Consider the following 21285-nt stretch of genomic DNA (forward strand, 5'->3'; position numbering starts at 1 on the left):
CCTGAGACTCAAACCTGCAACCTTTTGGGTTACAAGTCCGACTCTCTAACCATTAGGCCACGGCTGCCATTCATGTGCAGCTAGGCTTGTTACAGTGTACACGATTTAAACATGCAGTGTGAAAACACTGATGCACAAGCATGATGTTCACCCGTGCAGTCAGTTCTAACTGTGCAGCACTTTTTAGAACTTCAGCTAGATGCCATTTCATTTGTGTAAAAGGCCTAATCATTCAGGAGCTGAAATAGAATCTCTTGATGTCTGAGAGTCTCACGCTCACAGCAGCCTCGAGCACAAACGCTCTGTGATTCTCATCATCTCTCTCTTCACCATCTGCTCATTAAACATGCAAATGAATCATTGCTGTGAGGATTAAACAAAACTATGTAAATGCTCGGTGTGTGTGAACCACGTGTGGCAATGTTCTCATCAGCATGGGCACAAATACCTTTTGAGATACTAGTGAAAAACACCTTTTCACATATCAAACGTTTGAAATGTTAGAAATGATTTTATTGATCTACATGTTCATCATCACACAAAGTCATCATCATTATCAAATAGCAGGAAAAAACACACAGGGATGATGTCAAAACTCATATTAGAAAATATCCCAGCAGGCCTTCACATTCACACACTCGCACAGAGCAGGAAGTGATGAGACACATTTACACTCACTTTCAGAAAAGCACAACCTGTGACAGTAACAGTGCTGTGGAGACACTACAGTGATGATATCAGATCGTAAAGCCATAAGTCCTTCATATACGACCCTAAAAATCTCATATTCATTTACCATAGTACATGTCCATTAAACATTGTAATGAGCTTTTGAAAAGCGTCATAATACAGTTTCACCCTCATCCAACCCATCAGTCCTGAAACACACACACACACACATATGAAAGGAATGTCTACACACATACAGCACATGAGCCACCAACACTGATGCTTATGATGGGGGTCCAATGGCTTTTTAATACTGATCCAGGATCAGGTTCTCAGGACCGTGACTCCCTGATCCATATTCATCGGACAAACTCTGTTCAACAGAGACCAGACATCAGCTCACACACATGAACATGATGCCTCACAGTCTTTGGATGGCTGGAGATCCATCGGGAGGAAAGCAAGAATCGTTTACTCCAACACAGATTCATGAAGAATGGAAAGGCTGATGAAATATAATAAAAGAGAACAAGTGTTCGCAGCAGGAGATCTCCTAAAATCATCTAGCCAACAGGAGACTAGATAGTAAAACCCAGAAGTGATTCTCACTAAAACTACAGTACTGGTAGACTGAGCTTCAAAAATGCATAACTACAAGAGCATAGAATACAGATCATAAGAATCAGAGAGAAACGCTTCAAGTGCTCAGTTGGTGGGACCGTCAAGAGATATTTGGACTGAACCGAACGTTCACATGCAAACATGACGTGCGGTTTCCGCAGTCTTCAGTAGCGTGAAAACCTCATCTACAGGGTTCGTCTGTCATCATGCAGAGTCAGAAAATATGAGAAGGTCCTTCTGGTTGATCATAAACAGTTAACTCGATTCGCTTCATTATAGAGATAGTTTGTGTTGTGTGTTTAGTGCTGGTAAGGTGTTTTTTTAGAGGAATGGCACTTATAGTAAGTTAAGTTGAGTAGGGCAGGATGATTTATTGTTGGTGGGAGGAGTTTATTGGAGGGAGTGGTTAATTTAAATGGGAGGGGTCTGCTTGTGTGTGCAGGAGGGGTTTTTCTAAGTAGGAGTCCATTTAAGTTGTGGCTTTTTTGTAAATAGGAGGGGTTTGTTCCAGTAAGAGTATTTTATCTTGGTGAGATATTAGGTGTGTTTGACTTAAAGAGGTGTTGCGCGGACCACTTGGTGTACAACATCAAAGTCCCACTAGAGCAATTTCAGAGAATATTTAAGAGAATATACTCTCCATTCACTCTGGCGATACTTTGAAGTCATACACGATTGGTCTGTGCAGCGCCGCTTTTATTATTTTGAGTGGAGCCTATTTGGGTGTGGCTACTTTTTTGGGCGTGCCATGTTTCTTAGTGTGCCAGAGATGGCCGGGGATAGTGAAAGCGTCAACGCTCATGCTCAGGGTACGAGATGGAAGTGTATTGAACTGTTTCCGGTCGGAGCTGTATTTATAAATAGCCTCCACAGCTGACGAGGAAATGACGCGGGGGCCGACGCCGCAGAGTCGATGCAGCTCCTCCGATTGGCCGTCTAGGGTGTAAATGGCACGGAACTGACAGTTGGAGTCGCGCAGGAGAATCATGAAGTGACTGGCGGAGCTCTTCTCCATCTCCTAGAGAGACAGGATGGAATGAGAATTTCAGAAACTGGAAGTAATATCTGTGTTGAAAGATAAACAATAACGCACCTCTATGATCTTGTTTTTCTGGGATTCATTGACTTTGCCAGCAAGGCAGCAGCGTGAGAGTGCGCTGTGAATGATGAACTTGTTAGATTTAAAACTGGGTTCCTTAAATAATTTAGGACCTGAAACAGAAGATAAAACTGTGGGTAAACAGGCAATTGGAAAAGCACACAGATCAAATGAAGTACTAACTACAGCCAGCAGGTGGTGCTATTTCTTCAACTTTTCAAATCAGGTCAAACCTGCTCTAGTCACTTCTGTCACGCTCTGGCAACCCTAAACATCCTTCCTGCTAGCAGAAGACCTCAGCTATGTTCCAGTAACCACCTAGAGCATCCTCTAAGCCAACTATCAATCATTCACAACAGCCTAAGTAAAGACCACCTTAGCAACTGCTAAGCAGTACCTTAGTTACCATTGAGAAAACCCAGAACATCCTAGGAGAGGGCTGAGCAACTTCTGTCCTGGAGGGTCACTGCTCTGTAGAGTTTATCTCCTACCCTAATCAAAAACACATGAAAAGCTAATCAATGTCTTCAAGATCACTAGAAAGCAACAGACAGGTGTGTTGATTAGGGTTGGAGCTGAATTTTGCAGGACAGTGGCTTTCCAGAACCGAAGCCCTGTCCTAGGAGGTCCCTAGGAATCATTCAAATCCATTCAAGACCATCTTAGCAACAGTCTACCACCACACAAAACATCCAAGCAATTTCCTAGCAACGACTCAAATTTTATTTAAAGAATCAAAAATCGGCTCTTAACCTGTGTATTCTGGGATTGAGGCTGGAGAGGAGGCATTGGATGCACGTTCCCAGTCTTTTTCTCCATTATGACTGGCCAGTTGCCCTGATGGCATCACCTTTGAGGGTGACTCTGAAAGACTGAGTTGTAGAAAGGCTTTTTGAGTAAGACAAAGATGTATTTAAGACAGAAGACAGATACGTGGCAGCAAAGTACAGTACCTTGCTGGCTTTTCTTTCAGTAGAGATCCTCCATCTTTCTGGCTAGAGACAACTGAAGTGAACAAAACTAATTTTACTGCAAAATACAAAACAGTTTTAAACACTACTCCAATCTGACATTGCTCAACACAATAAAACAGGTCCAGTGCAAAATCATTTTTATAGGTTGACCAAATGTTGCCGTTTCACTCATACAGACAGAGAGCAATTCTGTTTGGTGATGCTAGTAGTTACCCGCTTCAGCTTTAAGTGGTAGTGATGTGTGATTACCTGTTTTGTTCTTCCCCGGTGAGCGTGTGTGAATAAGTTCATGGTTGTGCGGTTTGTGTGCTTGTTTTTTGCTGCTGTGCTTTGCTGGTTTCTGTTTGAGAACCTTCCCTAGATCAGCCATTATCTTTAGTTGCTGACGCCTTTCATACTCTGCCCTGGTGAACGTTCCTCTTCTTAGGGGCGTTCCTGGGGGTGTGGCTTGTGATAGAGGGGGTGGGGTGTATGAGATCGGCAGTGACTGCGAAAGCAGCGGAGTTTGAGAAGGTCGCAGATCATCCAGTTGACTGTTGGAAAAAGCAGAGATCAGTGAGTCCTGAATGAAGATCCTGAATGAACAGGTTTAGACAAGTAGATTTTCTTACCTGTTCTCAGGGTCTTGCCCTTGTCTTGCACGTTTCTTAATCTCTTGAGCTCGTCTTTGCTGCCGCTCCAACAGCAGAGCCCTTTTCTGGGCCATTTCTTCTTCCGAGAGACCCTCCCCCTGAACACCCACAAAGACAAACGTTACAAACTCCTCAGACACGTACGGTCAACCAAAGTGCAAGCAGACCTTTACAAACCTTGAAGAAAACATCCAGTCCCATCTTGCTCTCGCTCTCTGTCTGGTCGCTCATTGAATCTGATGAGAATATTTCTGTACCCTGTTCCAGATCTGTGTCATCTCCCACCGTCCCCGCACCCTCGGTCTCATCTTTAACGAGAGCACTGCTAAGCAGCATGTCGCTTTCAAATGAGCACTCTGATGGGGCTCCTGAGCTGCTCCCACCTCCTAACAGTTCAGCTGGAAGTGCAGACGGAGGTCCAGCCTCCAGCTCCAGGGTGAAGATTGGGGTGTGATGATCACTGGAGCCAGATTCTGAGGTGCTCTCTTGAGGCAAAGCAGGCTCCAGCGGAGAGTCCTGAGGTGTGCACGAACCTCCAAGTCGCAGCGAGGAGCAGGTCTGCACCTGACACTGGCTCGGAGAGACTCGCCGCAGATGGGGAAGTGTGTCCACGTTCTGTGGGGGTGTAAGAACACGTGTAAGAGGCTGGAAACCGAGGTCTGTGGGGCGGGAGGGACGTTGGCGTTTGGGGCTCTTGGGAACAGCACCACGGGATCTGCGTGCCGCAGATGTTGCTGAACTTTTAGGGGATCGGGGTGTGTCAGAAAGTTGTCCAGAGCGTGATGGAGATCCAGAGGGTGAAATGATACGGGTGGAGTCTCTAGAAAGATGAGGGGGTGTGGCAGGGGATTTAGAAACAGCTGGGATGACCCAGGCCTTGCTAGAGGTAGGGGTCTTATTTGAGGGGGTGTTTTTCGGAGAACTCAGAGTTTTCTTTCCCATGAGCCTTTGTTGCTGTTCTGTAAGGCGCTGCATGTCTTTCTGTAGGGACTGTAGGGTAGAGGTTAACTTGGCTACTGCCTCATTGTATTCCACCAATGGTGGCTCTTTCCCCTCCTCTTTCTTCGTTTCAACAGAGAAGGTAACCTGTTTCTCCAGTTTAGGTGGAGCTAATACATCACCAGCATTCTCCATCTTCTTCTGCTCTCCGTCATTTTCTTTCTTCTCCTCCTCCTTTTTCCTTTTTTCCTCCTCCTTTTCTCTGTCCTCCTCTTGTTGAAGCTGCTGCTCCATTCGTGTCAGTCGCTCATCCAAAGTGAGGGACTGTCCGTCATCCTCCGGTTCTTCCCCTTGTTTCTTTTGAAGTTGAAGGAAGGCAGTCTTGCCTAGCCTCTGCCTGTGCTTGGTAAAGATGGCCTCAATCCGTCTCTTTTGAGCTTCAATTGCTTTGCGCTTCTCCTCCAGGCGTGCACCTAGCTCCTGTGCCTCCACTGCCCCAACAGGACTCATCCCTGCAGGGCTCAATAACGACTCCTGGGACCTGGAATTAATTGGGGATTCTGGCATCTTCTTCCTGCGTTCAGCAAAGTTTGTCATGCGACCAGCCTTGGGTCCATTGGCTGGGCTGGAGGGGATTTTGGGAGAGTCTTCAGGTGTGTCACACTCTAAACCTTCATGGTTTCCTTGTGAACCAATAGGTTGTCGTTTGCGGTTCCCGCTGCTATCAGGCCCTCCTCCAATTGGTCGATACATCATCCCTGTGCGGCAAGGTGCAGAGCTGCTCAGTCTGGCCTCACCCGCCTCAGGGGAGTGGAGGTAAAAGCCAGACGGTGCTCCCTCTGGCCGCAGCCGGGGCTCATTGTGCACCGGACGGGAAGTATGAATAATTTGTAATGCTTCTTCTATGGTAGGTAACTCTCCTAGAGGAGCTTGACCAATGAGTTTACTCAGATCCTCTGGGGGTGTGTAAGGATCGGGGTTGGTTACCATGGTGAGGCTGTCCGTGCTGACGGAACGGAAGAGAGGGTTGCCCATAACAACATCAACATCGCTGTCCAATGGGAATGGGATGCTGAAGGTCACGGCAGAGAGAGGACGGCTGAGACCGACAAAGTGAAAAAGACAATTATATAAATGAAAAGATCTAAATGATTTAGTTTCATTCGGTTACATCATTTTGATCATAAAAATTAAATTTGTTATACTATTTTAAATTAAAAAGACCATTATAAACAGACATACCTAATTTGCTTTTTGCTCCAACCCCGTACTTCTACATATCAGATATAAAAGCAATAGTTCAGTTACATACCGAACGCAATAACAATACATAATTTAAATAGCACTACTTGTAGTTCAAAACTGACAAAACAACTAAAATTCTAATTCTCTCACCAGACACAGAAGGGGACTGAGGCAGGAGCGACTGCTTCAAAAGGAAAGATGGAGTTCCGCTACAAGATAGATATTAAATCCCATGATGCAGTTTAGTATAAAGAGTCTGCTAACAAGATAAAGCAGCTTCTTAGTGTTTTGTAAAGAGTGCTTTACCTGTTGCTGTTGCCACTGATAGGACTCGTGCAGTCAACCATATCTGATGCATCTGTAGGACAACAGAGCTTGTTTAGGATCTGAATGTGCTGTGCATTTTTGTGTTTGCTCAAATTTTCATGTATGTTCATTTGCACCTGTTAGGTCCAGTGTGTTTTTGGCTTTGACAAAGTCTGGTTTCTGGACTTCAAATGCTCCAAACAGCTCAGAAAGGAAGCACATAATGTTCACCTTTTAGGGTCAAAATACAAAATGTTTAAGCATATTATACATATCATGATTCTCAATACACACTAAAGAAAAACTGTTGCATGTCCATCTCACCTGTAAAGTAGGCGGGGCATACAGTAAATCCTCCATCTGTAGGGGGCAGCAGCTCTTTAGGTGACTTTCACAAAACTCTCTGATCAGTTGGAGATTGTACATACTGTCTGTCACGGACATGGTGTCCTTCAAACACACATCTACAGAGACAAACAGAAAGAAGTAATTGACATTTCTTTGTTACGTCTTCTACGTCTGTTATCTGTAGACTGCCAGATAAATGTGTGCATGTGTGATTTACCCTCCAGGGGCAGAATTTGAGGGCAGTAGAAATGAACCGCAGCAGCGATGGCGCAGCCGTTAGACAGATCCTTCACTCCGGAAACCACCACAAACACCGGAGACTGTTTAGACTGAACCTTATCTTTCCTGTAACGGATCTGAGACAGACAGACACACAGACAGCAGGAAAACTGTTCAGAGGAAAGATTGTTTCAACATATTTATTTAAAAAGAAAAACTGTCAATGAAAACCAGGAAGGGGAAACAGCAACAAAAGCATACATTCTTCTTTCAAGTGAATCAGATTCACTTTTATTCTGACGGACTGACTCATAGAATCAGTGGTTCATTCACTGTACATTTCAACACTATCAGTGAATGTGCATTTGATAGAAAAGTGCATAACTCATCACAGTCCTTCAGTGACTGATCATTGAGTGAATGCCAGCGTGCAGGAGTCGCTCTCAGAGAGCTGTTCAGATCCACTCAACACACACAATCACTTCACACACACACACACACACACACACACTTGTGAAGCGAAACCAGCACAACCAGCCAGTGTCTACAATAGAAACACACACACTCATAATCTCATGAAAACATGTCTGCCTCACATTTCACCCCAGAACCATGAAAAGGAAACACAAGAAAAAGAAGAAATCACATCGTACATAGTAAAATTTAAAATACAATGTAATTATACAATTTTTACAAAGTTCTCTTTACTGTAAATGCAAACAATCTCATTATTTTACTGCCAAAACATGCATGCAATAGTGATTCTAATTACTTTTATAGGTTGCTAATGCATGCCACTGCTTGATAATTGCACATGATTTTAAAAGTTTTTAACACATTTCGCAGTAATGCATTAAATAAAAAGGGGTTAAATGTCATGAAAACATCATTAGGCACATTTAAATGCTAAAAGCAGGCTGTATTGTCTTTATTTAAAATTTAGTTGATTATTTTTCCATTTGGTTTAGGGATGAAATATAGAAAATGTTCATGGTTTCTTGAGATTGACTCACACAGACGACAGCAGGACAGGTGAAGGGTGACGGGGATTAACGAAACACTGATGTGTGAGCGACTGAGTGAATATGTGAGGGTGAAATGTTGGCTTCAGCGTGGAGGAGCACCATCCAGAGTCCAGCCATGGAAATACAGCAGGTGACAGTGAGAAACAAACCAACGAAAGTGAAACCATTTGTGTAAAACCTGAATTATGTGTAAGAGTTAAAAAGAAAAGTGATCTGCAACCAAGAATACACTACAAAAACCATGTGCTTCCTGCAGAGATCTGTGACAGGAGTGAAACCATATACAGGACAGTGCATGCAGAGGATTGTTTGTGTGTGTGTGTGTGTGTGTGTGTGTGTGTGTGTGTGTGTGTGTGTGTGTGTGATGGAGACAGGAGGCGGGCGGATACATTACCACAGGAGGCTTATTCCCCGACTCCTTCAAACAAAATGCGATGGCATGCTGGGTGCAGTATGGCAGAGAGAGCACACGGGTAAATGCCCAGGGGTCGTCGCTACGGCAACCAGATTCACACACAGTCACATGACAAACAGAAGTAAAAGGGGGCGGAGACATTGCAGGACCCCCACCCCCCGATTCCTATTGGCTGAACTGATATGTCATTCATCAGGTAAATTGTGTGTTCTGAGACAAAGGAGAAAGGCCAAATATTGGTAAATACACCCTACTGATCAAAAGTTCGGGGTCAGTGGTATTTTTCTAAAACAACTGATGCTTTTATTCAACAAGGATGCATTAAAGTAATCAAAAGTGGCAGTGAAGACATCTATGTTTCATTTCTATGTTTTCATAAAATCTTACCAACCCCAATCAAAGCACATCGATCTATCAGAACAAGGCACTTCTGTGGGGTACATCAGCAGACACTCTTGATAAATGTTTAATCTCTGGTTTAATATCCATGACCAGTGTCATACTCTATCACATATGCAATGATGAACGCTTATTAATCATGAAAAGTCAGCGAGTCTGTCAGTAACTGAGATTCAGGCTGGCTTGTGTGTTGTTAGAGCTATAATACTCACTGGGACCAGTTTCCAGTACCAGCGCTGTGGGCACTGAAACACAGGAGCGAGACCAGCGTTAGTGTTAGCATCAGTAACACACAGTGTGTGTGTGTGTGTGTGTGTGTGTGTGTGTGTGTGTGTGTATTTACTCACAGATGGCTGAGCTGGCTGCAGGTCCGTGCAGGTGTTTGACTTCGGACTATCCTCAACATTAGCACTCTCTCGCAACTTTTGATTCACCTGCGCAAGAAATGAACCCCGAATGACTCTCAGACAACTTCAGGATCATGCAGTCCAACACATCCAGATCTGAGCAGTTTGTAGGATATGTATGAGGCCCCCGTGTTTGAACTTCCAAAACGCAGTTTAAACGCAGCTTTAAAGGGAAGGAAAGCCGAGGAAAAAGGGCCTTATCTAGTGAAATGATCAGTTATTTTCAAAACAAATAGACAATTTATATACATTTTAAGCTCAAATGCTCGTCTTGACTTGTCTCTGCAATGCGCATGCATAGTCTGTGTACTCTGTTTCAAGACAGTTAGAGTACGTTGAAAATTGTTTCAAAATCATCCTACAATGCTGTTTTACCTTTGTTTGTAAAGGGTGTTTGATCTTTGCACGTTCACTTTGTAAACATTGGGTCGGTTCTTCTGCGGCGATGTAGGACGATTGTGAAGTTGGAGGAGAAAACGAGATGGGAGTTGGTGACATACCCTAACTGTCTTGACCCAGATTACTCAGACTATGCATGCATGCGCATTGCAGAGACGAGACAAGATGAACATTTGAGCTTAAAAAGTATATAAACTGTCAATTTACTTCGATAATAACCAATTGTTTTGCTAGATAAGACCCTTCTTCCTCGGCTGGGATCGTTTAGAGCCATTTGAAGCTGCGTTTAAACTGCATTTTGGAAGTTCAAACTTGCCGGCACCACAGAAGTCCACTATATGGAGAGAAATCCTGAAATGTTTTCCTCAAAAAACATAATTTCTTTAAGACCGAATAAAGAAAGACATGAACATCTTGGTGATTTTTGTTCTGAAAGTGAATTAATCCTTTACGTTTGCATCATTAATTCTGTTCTCTGCCCGATTATCACTGTGAAGCTGCTTTGGATCTGTAGGGTATAAAGCGCTGTAGAAATAAAGCTGACTTGACTTCTGACTTTGAAATGTGAACAAGGCCTGGCGGTTCTTGATTTAAGGCTCTAGTTTGAAGATGAAGCATAAACCTTGTTGATCCAGAAGAGCAGTGAGTTCTCCCAGCTCCTGTTGGACCCGAACTGATCCGTCTCCTTCGCCATCTTGACCCGACCCACGGTTTCAGTGGCACTCAGACACATCAGCGAATCGATCACAGCCAGATGGGCTCCCTGTCACCAATCAGAGAAGAGATAGAGACATCTAGAGTATGTGAGCGGAGTGGCGAGGATCGGATTTTTAAAAGTCAGAGTGTTTGGAGCGAGAGTGGGAAATGGTGAACCTGGAGTGGAGCTGGAGTGGAATGATTATTAAAGGGATCATTGGATGGCCATTTTCCACAAGTTCATATGATTCTTTAGGGTCTTAATGAAAAGTCTCTAATATACTTTGGTTAAAAATTCTCAATAGTAGTGTTAAAAAACACCCCTGTACCTTGTCAAAATCAGCTCTGCAAAATTTCAGCTCATTTTAAGACATGGTCCCTTTAAATGCCAGCGAGCTCTGCTCGCCCCGCCCCTCTCCGCATTTAGCCGCGTTTAGCCACGTTTATCGGCGAAACTTGCCAACAAGCACATTATTAAGAAAGGCCGTTTGCAAAGATGCATAAAAAACCCTTATCCTCACTTCTGCTGTGAGTGAAGCTGCATCAGGAACGATTTGCATGAAGATAGATGAATATGTAGATCGGGATCGGCGCTTTCCATTTAAAAACAAAAGTAACGTTAATCCTCTGCGTCTTCAGCGGCTCAGATGTCGGGAGTAAATGACGACTGCTATGTTCATTATTACATTAGGGCTGGGTAAAAATACCGATTCTCCGATTTTAATCGATCTTCAGTTTAACGCAACGATATCGATTCGGGAAATCCCCGAATCGATTCTTAATGCGCGTGCTTCACGCAAGAGGATATGAATATTCACCTCTCGTCCTGAAGGTGTCACCATCAGCTGCTTTTTTTGCAGAAAAATCTGGTGATCAAAAATGATTAGGCTGTAGTTAATAACTGTTACTGTCTTAATTTTTTTACAGTAATGTGCATTTTGCAGTTTGTTTACATGGTGTACAATGGATGCACATATTTATGACTTCTTGTTACAGTGTTCATTTAAAATAAAAGTTGTTTACAATAAACAACTGTGTGCACCTTTATTATTAATGTAGATGTGCATTTCGAATCGAAATCGAAATCGAATTGAATCGAAACCATATAAATAAGAATCGAATCGCCGAATTGGTCACAATACCCAGCCCTATTTCATCCAACAACAGAACACCTCAATCGCTCAATTAGAGTCTTCCTCTGCTCCTGAGTAAACAGTGAGGATCGTATTCAGATCGTATTCAAATGTATCAGCTCGGTGAGGGCGGGGCTAAGGTAAGACGCTCATGTCAATCAAATGTATTTTGTCACACCCACAAGAAGCTAAGAATGAACTGATTTTAAAAAGTGGATATTACTTTTAAAGATTAAAAAAATACCACTGGGTGGATTTTTTATCATTGTAGGGTGGTTGTGTTCATAAACTACCAAACAACTTGGAAAAGTTAGTTTTGCACCTGATGACCCCTTTAAATGCTCGGAGGGGAAATTGTTGGCGCTCCACTCCGCTCACAGACTCTGATTAGTGCAGTGTGTCTGTGTATGGTTCACTCACCATGTTGATTGGCTTCTGGCTCAGCTGAGTCTCATCGACGGGTTTCTGCTGGTCCGTGTGAAGCGGGGTCAGGTCGTAGCGGCTGAGGAGCTGCAGCAGAGAGCCGAGGTCTTTAGGTGGCGCTGCGACGCCGGACAGAGCGTTTGAGGAGAATACTTTGCAGTACAGATCACCGGACAGCAGGAGGCGCTCTAGAGCGGGAGACACGCCTCCATCCTCCTTCAGAGCGGCAGAAACACTCTCTACAGACACACAGTGATACAGCCAACAAATTATGAACTGGTTTGAGAAATCAAACATAATTAACAGATAGACTACTGTTCAAAAGTTTGAGGTAAAGACGTTTATAGTGTTCCAAAAGATTTCTATTTCCTGTTATTTTGAGCTTTCTATTTGTCTTTGAATCCTGAAAAATAAGATGCATCACCTTTTCCACAAAAATGTTGTGCAGCTCAACTGTTTTTCACATTGACAATAATCAGAAATGTTTGTTCAGCAGCAAATCAGCATATTAGAATGATTTCTGAAAGATCATGTGACACTGAAGGCGAGTAATGATGCTGAAAATTCAGCTGCGCATCACAGGAATAATTTACATTTTAACAGATATTCACATAGAGAATCTAATAGTTCACAAGACACTGCATTTCTTCAAAAGCCCAACTGAGAAGACCTTAAAAGGACAAGGTGGTGGGAAAAAAAATATTTATACAACTTTTTTGTGTTCTCTCACAAAACCAGTAGAGTTTGGACAAACACTTCCTGTTTACTTCACAGCTTGTAAGTTCACAGTGAAGCAGTTCTTAGAGTTTTATTCTGAACTTGGACTCTATAAAGAAATACAGTCAGTGCTTGGGAAACTTTTTGGGGAACAATTCTAAAACGCTTAATGTGCCTTAATGTAATAAAACCATGGCATTGGAGGCCCAACTCGGTATTAATTAATACTATAAATGCTAATTACAATTTTAATATTACTAACCTTATTAATAACATTACTAGTAGTAAAGCAGATAGCCATGAATGCAATGTGCTAATGCATGTTAAGCCTTTTCTCCCCTATAGAAAACTGCTATTAAAAACACTACAGAAAGGCTAATGGGCAAAGACAGTAATATAAATAGACCAAATCTGCTACACAGTTTATTAATAAAATATATTACACACAGAAAAGCAGACGAGCTCAGAATATGAATGGAACACAAAGTTTCACATGTTTTTTTCCCCCTAGAAATACATTATAAACTCTTTAAGTGGTGTAATGGATTACCACATTTCTTGCATAGTACATATTTCTAATAAAATAATAAATTTGAAGCTTTTATTTCACCGTCTTCTTATATTAAGCCACATTAAACATTTTCTATGGGGAAGAAAACACTTATGCAATTCAGCCCATATTCTGAGCTCCTCTGTTTGCATGTAATAATTTCTATAACATATTTGTTTGTTTTTCAATCTTCATTGAGCCTTGTTTTCTTATTGGGAGGAAAACACTTAATGTACTTATCTGCTTTCCTCTATGTATAACTCATTCATTAACTGTACAGAGAATGAGCTTCAGCCTTTTTATACCTTAGTCCACTAATTAGGTATCTTAATGCATTAAACCACATTAAGTGTTTTCTTTATGGGAGGAAAACGCATAACGCGTAATTAAACACCTTGCTTTTGTATTCTAGGCTCATCTGCTTGTCTGTACATAGTATGCTTTATTAATAATGTGTTTACTGAGTTTGGTCATGAAGCATTTTTCACATTAAGCATTTTAGAATGTCCCAAAACTGTGCCTTGAATGATAAGCACTGACTGTATTTCTTTATACTCAAGTCCAAGTTCAAAATAAACCTCTATGGCCCGGTTTCACAGATAGGGTTTAAGCCAGGATTAGGCCAATAGTTCAATTAGGACATTTAAGTAATTTTCATAAACATGTTTAAAAAAAACATTACTGGTGTGCATCTTGAGACAAAACAAAGGCACTGATAAATTTCAGGTCAGAGCAAGTATCTTTCACCTGAAACAGCTCAGACTTATTATTGATTCTAGGACTAGGTTTAAGCCTCGTCTGTGAAATGCTACATTGTGAACGTACAGAGCTGTAAAAACCACAAGCTGTAAACAGGAAGTATTTGTCCAAACTCAACTGGTTTTGTGAGGAAATGCAAAAAATTCTGTGATGTAATCTGCACAAGTCTGACACACGATCAGAGAGAGAGTCATTCACAAGAGACACTTCATGATGTGTTTCTCTCAGTCACGCAAACCCCTCACACACACACACACACACACACACACAACACACACACACACACACACACACACACACACACACACACACACACACACACACACACACACACACACACACACACACACACACACACACACAGAGAGAGACACAGAGTGACCCACATCCAGAGTCTTTGCTCAAATCAGCACAAATGATCTGAGAAAAACTCCAGCGCTCTCTCTCTCTCTCTCTCTCTCTCTCTCTCTCTCTCTCTCTCTCTCTCTCTCTCTCTCTCTCTCTCTCTCTCACACACACACAGAGAGCAGGACTCCTGTAACTGGTGAACTATAGCTGAAACTGAGGTGTGTATATTATGTGTGTGTGTGTGTGTGTTTGGTGGGCTACTACTAACATTTCTACAGCTGAATGAACGGCCCTTCACGTCTCTTAGTTTTCATGACCTACATCTGAGTCACTACAGACACACTGATAGAAACACAGCAGCTCCTGATCTGATGATCTCAGTATTTACCTTCAATAAATCATAGACTTGGGCTGATGATGTATTTCTGGGTCACTGTGTGAAAATTATGAAATACATTTACATACATTTACATTTACATTTATTCATTTAGCAGACGCTTTTATCCAAAGCGACTTACAATTGGGAATACAACAAATAATTCATCCTAAGGAGGCAGATCGACATAGGAAGTGCTCAAAAGTACCATATGTCAGGCGTTGTCAGATGAGTACGGGCTAGAAAGGGAAGATCAGGAAAGAGAGGAGAATTTTTTTTTTTTTTTTTTTTCAGATAGTCAGATAGTGTCGAAAAAGATGGGTTTTCAGCAGTCGCTTGAAGACAGTAATGGATAGTCGCTTGAAGACAGTAATGAAATACAAAATGCTAAATAAGCCGTGACAGATGATCAGTAGCCTATCATCCTGATTGGGTTTTTTGGGATAACGACTGATTAAATGTGACCCTGGAGCACAAAACCAGTCTTAAGACGCTGGGGTATGTTTGTAGCAATAGCCAAAAATACATAGTATGGGTCAAAATTATTGAATTTTTTTTTATGCCAAAAATCATCAGGAAATTAAGTAAAGATCATGTTCCATGAAGTTTTTCTGTGAAATTCCTACTGTAAATGTATCAAAATCAGGCCCGGATTGGCTAATCGGGAGGACCGGGAGAATTCCCGGTGGGCCGGTCCGTTTTTTTGGCCGCGAGGGCCGGTGTCCCTAGCTGCCTGCACTCACAGCAGTCGCCAGGGGCGGACTGTCCATCGGGAGAATTTTTGGCCCGCTACCCTCCAATTTTTATTATTATTATTTTAATATTGTTGTTGTTGTTTTTGTTGCCGGCCTAATGTACTAAAGTGGTTATTTCAGAATTAGCCATTCAATAATAAAACTCTAATAAATCATAAATCGGTTAGTCTTGACTGGCACGCGTTTCGTCTCGCGCGCGCTCCGCGCATCCGCGCGTCCGCCGTCCGCCAAAACGACGCGAGACTGAAGTAGAAGTGCCCAGGTGGAGCAGAGAGACAAATCTGTCCTGTTTAGGACCTAAAGCGCAGGTCTGTTACATCTGTAAACAGACTATTGTAGTTTTGTCTTTGTTTACTTAAGTATTGAACTGCTAACAAATGTTAATCTATAAAAAATATCGTTTTAAAACAGGTTTAGGGAGCTACCCTTATAAAAATTAACGGTGGTTTTACAAAACATGTTTACTATAGTTATACAATAATTATACAATATACAATGGTTTTGCTACACTATACTTTCACCATGGTATAAAATTATGATTATACTAATGGGAATCAATCCTAAAAAAAAACCCAAAAAAACATGGTTACTATGTTTACCATAGGCTCAATAATATCATGGTTAATTTTCCTTAGGGCCAAACATGACCCATGATAATGCAAAACATGTTTAGTTTTAAGATTTTTTAATAAATATATATTCAAGATGTAGCTAATTTTTGTTGTTTTAATTTTAACATTACGACAATAACACATGGTCCTAATGTAGTGGCCCTCTTTTTTCTGTTGCCCTTTTTTCTATCAAATGTTTTAGTACTAATCATAAATTATATATAATTTTGAAAGCTTAGAAGCTCAAGAACCATCCTGGTGGCTGTCTCCTCCCCCTTAGCAGCAATGTCAAGTGTCATTTTACAAAATCACAACTTTTTACAATCTTGACAAAAACATGTCTTTAAAAAGGTCTCAGTATTTCTGCAATAATCTGCTGATTGTCTTCTTTAAAAAAGACCAACCTTAGATCTGTACTGTATAGGTGGTTGTAAAGGTCGAGATGTGTTTATGAAAAAAGTGACAGATACAAGAAAATTTGTTTAAAAAGTAAACACACATGAGAGACAGAGAGATTAAAAGAGATTAAAAGGCAAATTGGAAGTTCAAGAGATAGCATTTAATTATTTTACCCAGTTGATTTCAACTTTTCTTTATGTGATGATGAAAAATATTGTTGTCCAGGGTTTCAAATTTTGGTGTGGGATGGCCTGGATAAGTGTGAGATTTCCCGGCCTGAAATTTTGTCTCAGTCCGCCCTTGGTTAACGTCAAGCTAGTTAGGAGCAGTGCAAAACAACGATATCTGCAAATCACCGTTCATGTTTATGTATCAAACCTTTTCTTGTACTGTTGCTCTTCAGCAGCAGCAGCCTCTAGTCCAGTTTGCTGCTAAGAGTGAAAAGCCAGGCCCCGTAGCATTACCAAGCACCAGTCATGAGCCCAACACACTAGAATGGGCAGGTAGGACAGTGCAATACTTGTTCTATTCTTTATTTGTGTTTAAGGACTCAACAATTTTGCACAGAATATATATTCAGATATTGCAGAAAAGGACATTGTGATGTTTAAAAGAGTAGTGTTAGACATTTACCCTTTAATGTTCTCATTTATGAAAAATATTTGAACTTATAAAGCAGCTGTTTACTTGAAAAAGACATGATAGTGTCATTAGAAAGTTTAATACATTTTATTTTAATCTTTATTTTATACATATAGCTTAATATACATTTGTATTTATTTGATATTTTTTCATTTCAAGGTTTGGATATTTATGAGCACTAATTCTAACAGAAAATACATACTGATACTGTTAAACATTATATTGTGTTAACTGTTCAAATAAATCTTCACTGTGAAGCAACACTTAGGCTACTGTATTTGCACTGAATTGGAAATGACGTCATTTTAATATAGTCAGTCGTGAACTAAAGTGGGCCGGTCTAAGGCTTGAAACTCCAGGGCTGAAAAGGAGTCCCACTCCGGCCCTGATCAAAATGTAATTTTTGATTAGTAATATGCATTGTTAAGAACTTAATTTGGACAACTTTAAAGGTGTTTTTCTCAGTCTTTTGATTGTTTTACATCCTCAGATTCCAGATTTTCAAATAGATGTATCTCGGCCAAATATTGTCCAATCCTAACAAACCATACATCAATAGAAAGCTTATTTATTGAGCCTTAATATGATGTATACATCTCAGTTTTGTAAAATTTAACCTTATGACTGATTTTGTAGTCCAGGGTCACAAATGTCCATTATCACACATCAACTTACAAAACAAGCAAATGTTTGGACATATATGAACAATAGAGTGATTTAAATAAAATGATTTTGTTATGAGAGAAGAAAGAGAAGATGGAGAGATGTGAGAGACTCACCAGCTTAGAAACAAGAATTTCAAAGTAACATAAATGAGTTATTAATAATTTAAGCCATATATATCTATATATCATCTATATATAGTTTTGAGATGTCATGATGACTTTAATCAAGTCTTGAAGACATCATTTGTGACCCTGGAGCACAAAACCAGTCTTAAGCAGCTCAGGTATATTCGTAGCAATAGCCAACAATACACTGTATGGGTCAAAATGATCGATTTTTCTTTTAAGCCAAAAATCAGTAGGATATTAAGATCATGTTCCGTGAAGATATTTTGTACATTTACTATCAAAAATAAATCAAAACTTAATTTTTGATTAGTAATATGCATAAGAACTTCATTTGGACAACTTTAAAGGCGATTTTCTCAATATTTAGAATTTTTTTACATCCTCGGATTGCAGATTTTCAAATACACTTTTAAAAATAAAGGGTGTTTTGCAGTGATGCTATAGCATAGCAGGTTCCTCAAATAACCTTTCAGTGAACATTTCAAAAATCTAAAGAACCTTTTTTTGACTATAAATTTTGAAAGGTTCCATGGATGTTCCAGATTATTCATGGACCATTGATGCTAATAAAGAACATTTATTTTAAGAGTGTATAATTGTATCTCGGCCAACTATCCTAATATCAAGAAATTAACTCTTATATGACTGGTTTTGTGGTCCAGACTCACATTTGTCCGGCATAACGTCTGATTCGCCTTTTGGGCCGCTTCAGACAATGCCGCTCCATCTGAAACTCCGGTGATGGTCCTGCTACGAGCGAGAGCGCGCGCGCACGTGCACGTGCAAAAACAAAGACATTCCAGTGGGGGTGTGTTAATATTTGGGGTTCGTGGAGAGTGTGTGCTATATATTGTGGTCGACCTGCTGCTTCATCCCCCGTTATATGAGCTGCTGAATCACTCAATCACACACGTACAGCCGCGGTGACGCCCTGCGCTCCGGTACACGCGACACTAATGGAATAAACCGCTCACACACCCTGCCTCTGTTCAACCAGCTGCGTGAGCGAGAGCGCTGATGCTGATGCTGATGCTGAATGATGGTGCTGATGCTGCGGACACATGCACGCGCGGGTTTACCTTCAGCTCCGCGGCTCCGGCTCAGCAGCCAGCTCACGCCGGCGCGGGTCCTGGCTCGGGTGGGGTCATACCGATCCAGCGGGCAGATGTCCGGCACCGTTGCGCTCCTCTTTGCCGCAGACGCGTCCATCGTGAGCGCGCGTGGCCGGAGGGACGAGAGGACGCCGTTACTGGAGACTAAAAGAAAGGACGTGCGACAAGGCGATCCCTACTGTGGCATTCTGCGGTTTGACCGGCGCCTGCAGATGTGCCACGCAGCGGAGAGAGCGCGATGATCCGTTACCGAGCGCGCCGCATCTCATCCCGCTGCCGCGGAGCCGCCCATCCCCGCGTCCCCCTCGCGCATGGGCCGCAGCCACCGAACGTCAGGTGTCCTGCCTGAGCTGTCAATCACACCGCGGGCGTCCAATCACGTGTCAGGATGGGCGGAGCGAAAGAAAGGAAGAAAGAAAGAACGCAAGCTTGGTTTTTCCTGATAGTTCACAGCTTACACTGACTGTAAAACACACACGAGCACCTGAGCTGCTGAGGAGGCTGAACACAGCTGGACTCACTCTGACCTTCATTGACTCTCAGTGGAAACCTGCACTGACACGCGTTCATCCAGCAGAGGGAGCTGCGAACTACAGCCCTGTTCTGGCTTTCATTCTTCTTTCTGAGTGTGGACTTATTCCGAACTGGTCATGCATTAATTCATTTTGATTCTATTATTTTATTCACAGCATTGTTTATGAAAATTAAAATAAAACAATGAAATAGGCATATTACTTTATTACATAGGTGTTTCAGGGAGTTTTTTAGAGCATTATGATAAAATCTCTGTAACATGAACTTTATTATTTAAACATTATGCAAATTGATTTTGGATTAAGAATTTCAAGTCGGCATCTAACATTTATAGCGTTCAAAAAACATGATGTAAGCTTAAAATCTATTATTTACTTTATTTGTTTATTACTTTTCATTATTTATTAACATTTATATTACCATATATTATTTGTAATTTCCTTTGGATTCAGTAAAGGGAATGTTTTTCCTCACATTGTACAAACAGGTCTTGAGACTGCCAATTTACACAAAAAAAAAAAAATTAATAAACTACTTCAGTTTAAGATCATAAATTCAGTTGTGCCTTACACTGTACAAGTCATTTTAACTTAAATTGTATTTTAGAAAATCAAGTTAATCTAAAACTTTAAAATAGAAATTGAAATTGGTTAAATTTGATGAGTTACTGGAAAAAAACAGATTTACGGATCATTTTACTATTGTAAATGTACTTTACAATTAGAGCTGGGTAAATTACCTAGAATTTGTAATCCATTACTGATTCCAAATTACATGGCAAAAATTGCAGTTAGAAATGTAATCCATTACATTACACATTTTAGATAATATAATCAGACTACTTTTTGATTACTTTTGACTTAACTTATTCATCAAATTACTGTAAATAATCTTGCACCATACTGATATAAAAATACAAAGAGTAAGAACATATATTCCATTCACTGTTAATAACAACACAAAGTGCATTAAACATTATATTACGTCAAGGTTTTCCAAACTGGTGTTTGTTAAGGAACTGCAGGCGGTTTTAGAGTTTAATTAAACTAATAATTAATTAAATCGTAAAAAATGTACATTAAAATACATAGTTTTAATTAAATTATGTATTTACTTACCCACATGTTATGTGACCATAACCAGCCATGCAACATGTGATACGTAATTATTAAAAAGGTTTATTTTAAAAAGTTTGTGAATTTGTGCATTTTAATGTTTTTGAAAGACAAAACCCTCCCAAAAACAATTGCAAGTGATCCTTCACATAAAAAACAATGAACCTTTGAAACAATGTTGAAACGCTTCTTAAACATAAAATGATTTTTGTAAATCACTGACTATCTACTGAAAGACTTTCTGAATGTATAAAGCAGTAGGCTATTTTTTTTTTAGACAGGAACATTTAAAAATGAAAAAAAGGAAAGAGAATCAATACATGCTGAATAGTTTATTGCTATTGTGTTCATAACAATCATGTAATCCATAAAATAACTGTAGTCTGATTACAAGTATTTTGAAACTTAATCCAAATACAAGTAATTTTTGGAATCTGATTATAGAATCTATAGAGTGTATATTACATACAGTGCCTTGCAAAAGTATTCATACCCCTTCATTTTTTTTCACATTTTGTTTTGTTGCAGCATTATGTTAAACTGCTTTATATTACGTTACTTCCACATCAATCTACATCTCATACACCATAATGACAAATCACAAAACAGGTTTTAACAACTTTG

The 21285-nt window shown here is 40.6% G+C and overlaps 1 protein-coding gene across 2 annotated transcripts; it reads right to left on the reverse strand.

Annotated features, from left to right (window-relative positions):
- Positions 1-491: 491 nt before the first annotated feature.
- Positions 492-19677, reverse strand: LOC141336084 (calmodulin-regulated spectrin-associated protein 3). Of its 2 annotated transcripts, XM_073841587.1 has the most exons (19): positions 18980-19677; positions 11947-12188; positions 10320-10460; positions 9239-9325; positions 9104-9136; positions 8472-8519; positions 7051-7189; positions 6810-6949; positions 6623-6716; positions 6486-6537; positions 6330-6388; positions 6177-6207; positions 4173-6033; positions 3975-4093; positions 3613-3896; positions 3343-3394; positions 3143-3261; positions 2384-2502; positions 492-2308 (listed from the first exon to the last, which is right to left on the reverse strand). In XM_073841587.1, exons 1-19 carry the CDS (start codon positions 19107-19109, stop codon positions 2006-2008), a joined length of 4053 nt encoding a protein of 1350 aa, XP_073697688.1. In that variant the 5' UTR covers positions 19110-19677; the 3' UTR covers positions 492-2005. The 2 variants fall into 2 exon arrangements, with proteins under 2 accessions (XP_073697688.1, XP_073697689.1); XM_073841588.1 differs by lacking the exon at positions 8472-8519.
- Between the last annotated feature and the right edge of the window lie 1608 nt (positions 19678-21285).

This window comes from Garra rufa, chromosome 6 (assembly GCF_049309525.1).
Source record: "Garra rufa chromosome 6, GarRuf1.0, whole genome shotgun sequence".
Classification (NCBI taxonomy): Eukaryota; Metazoa; Chordata; class Actinopteri; order Cypriniformes; family Cyprinidae; genus Garra; species Garra rufa.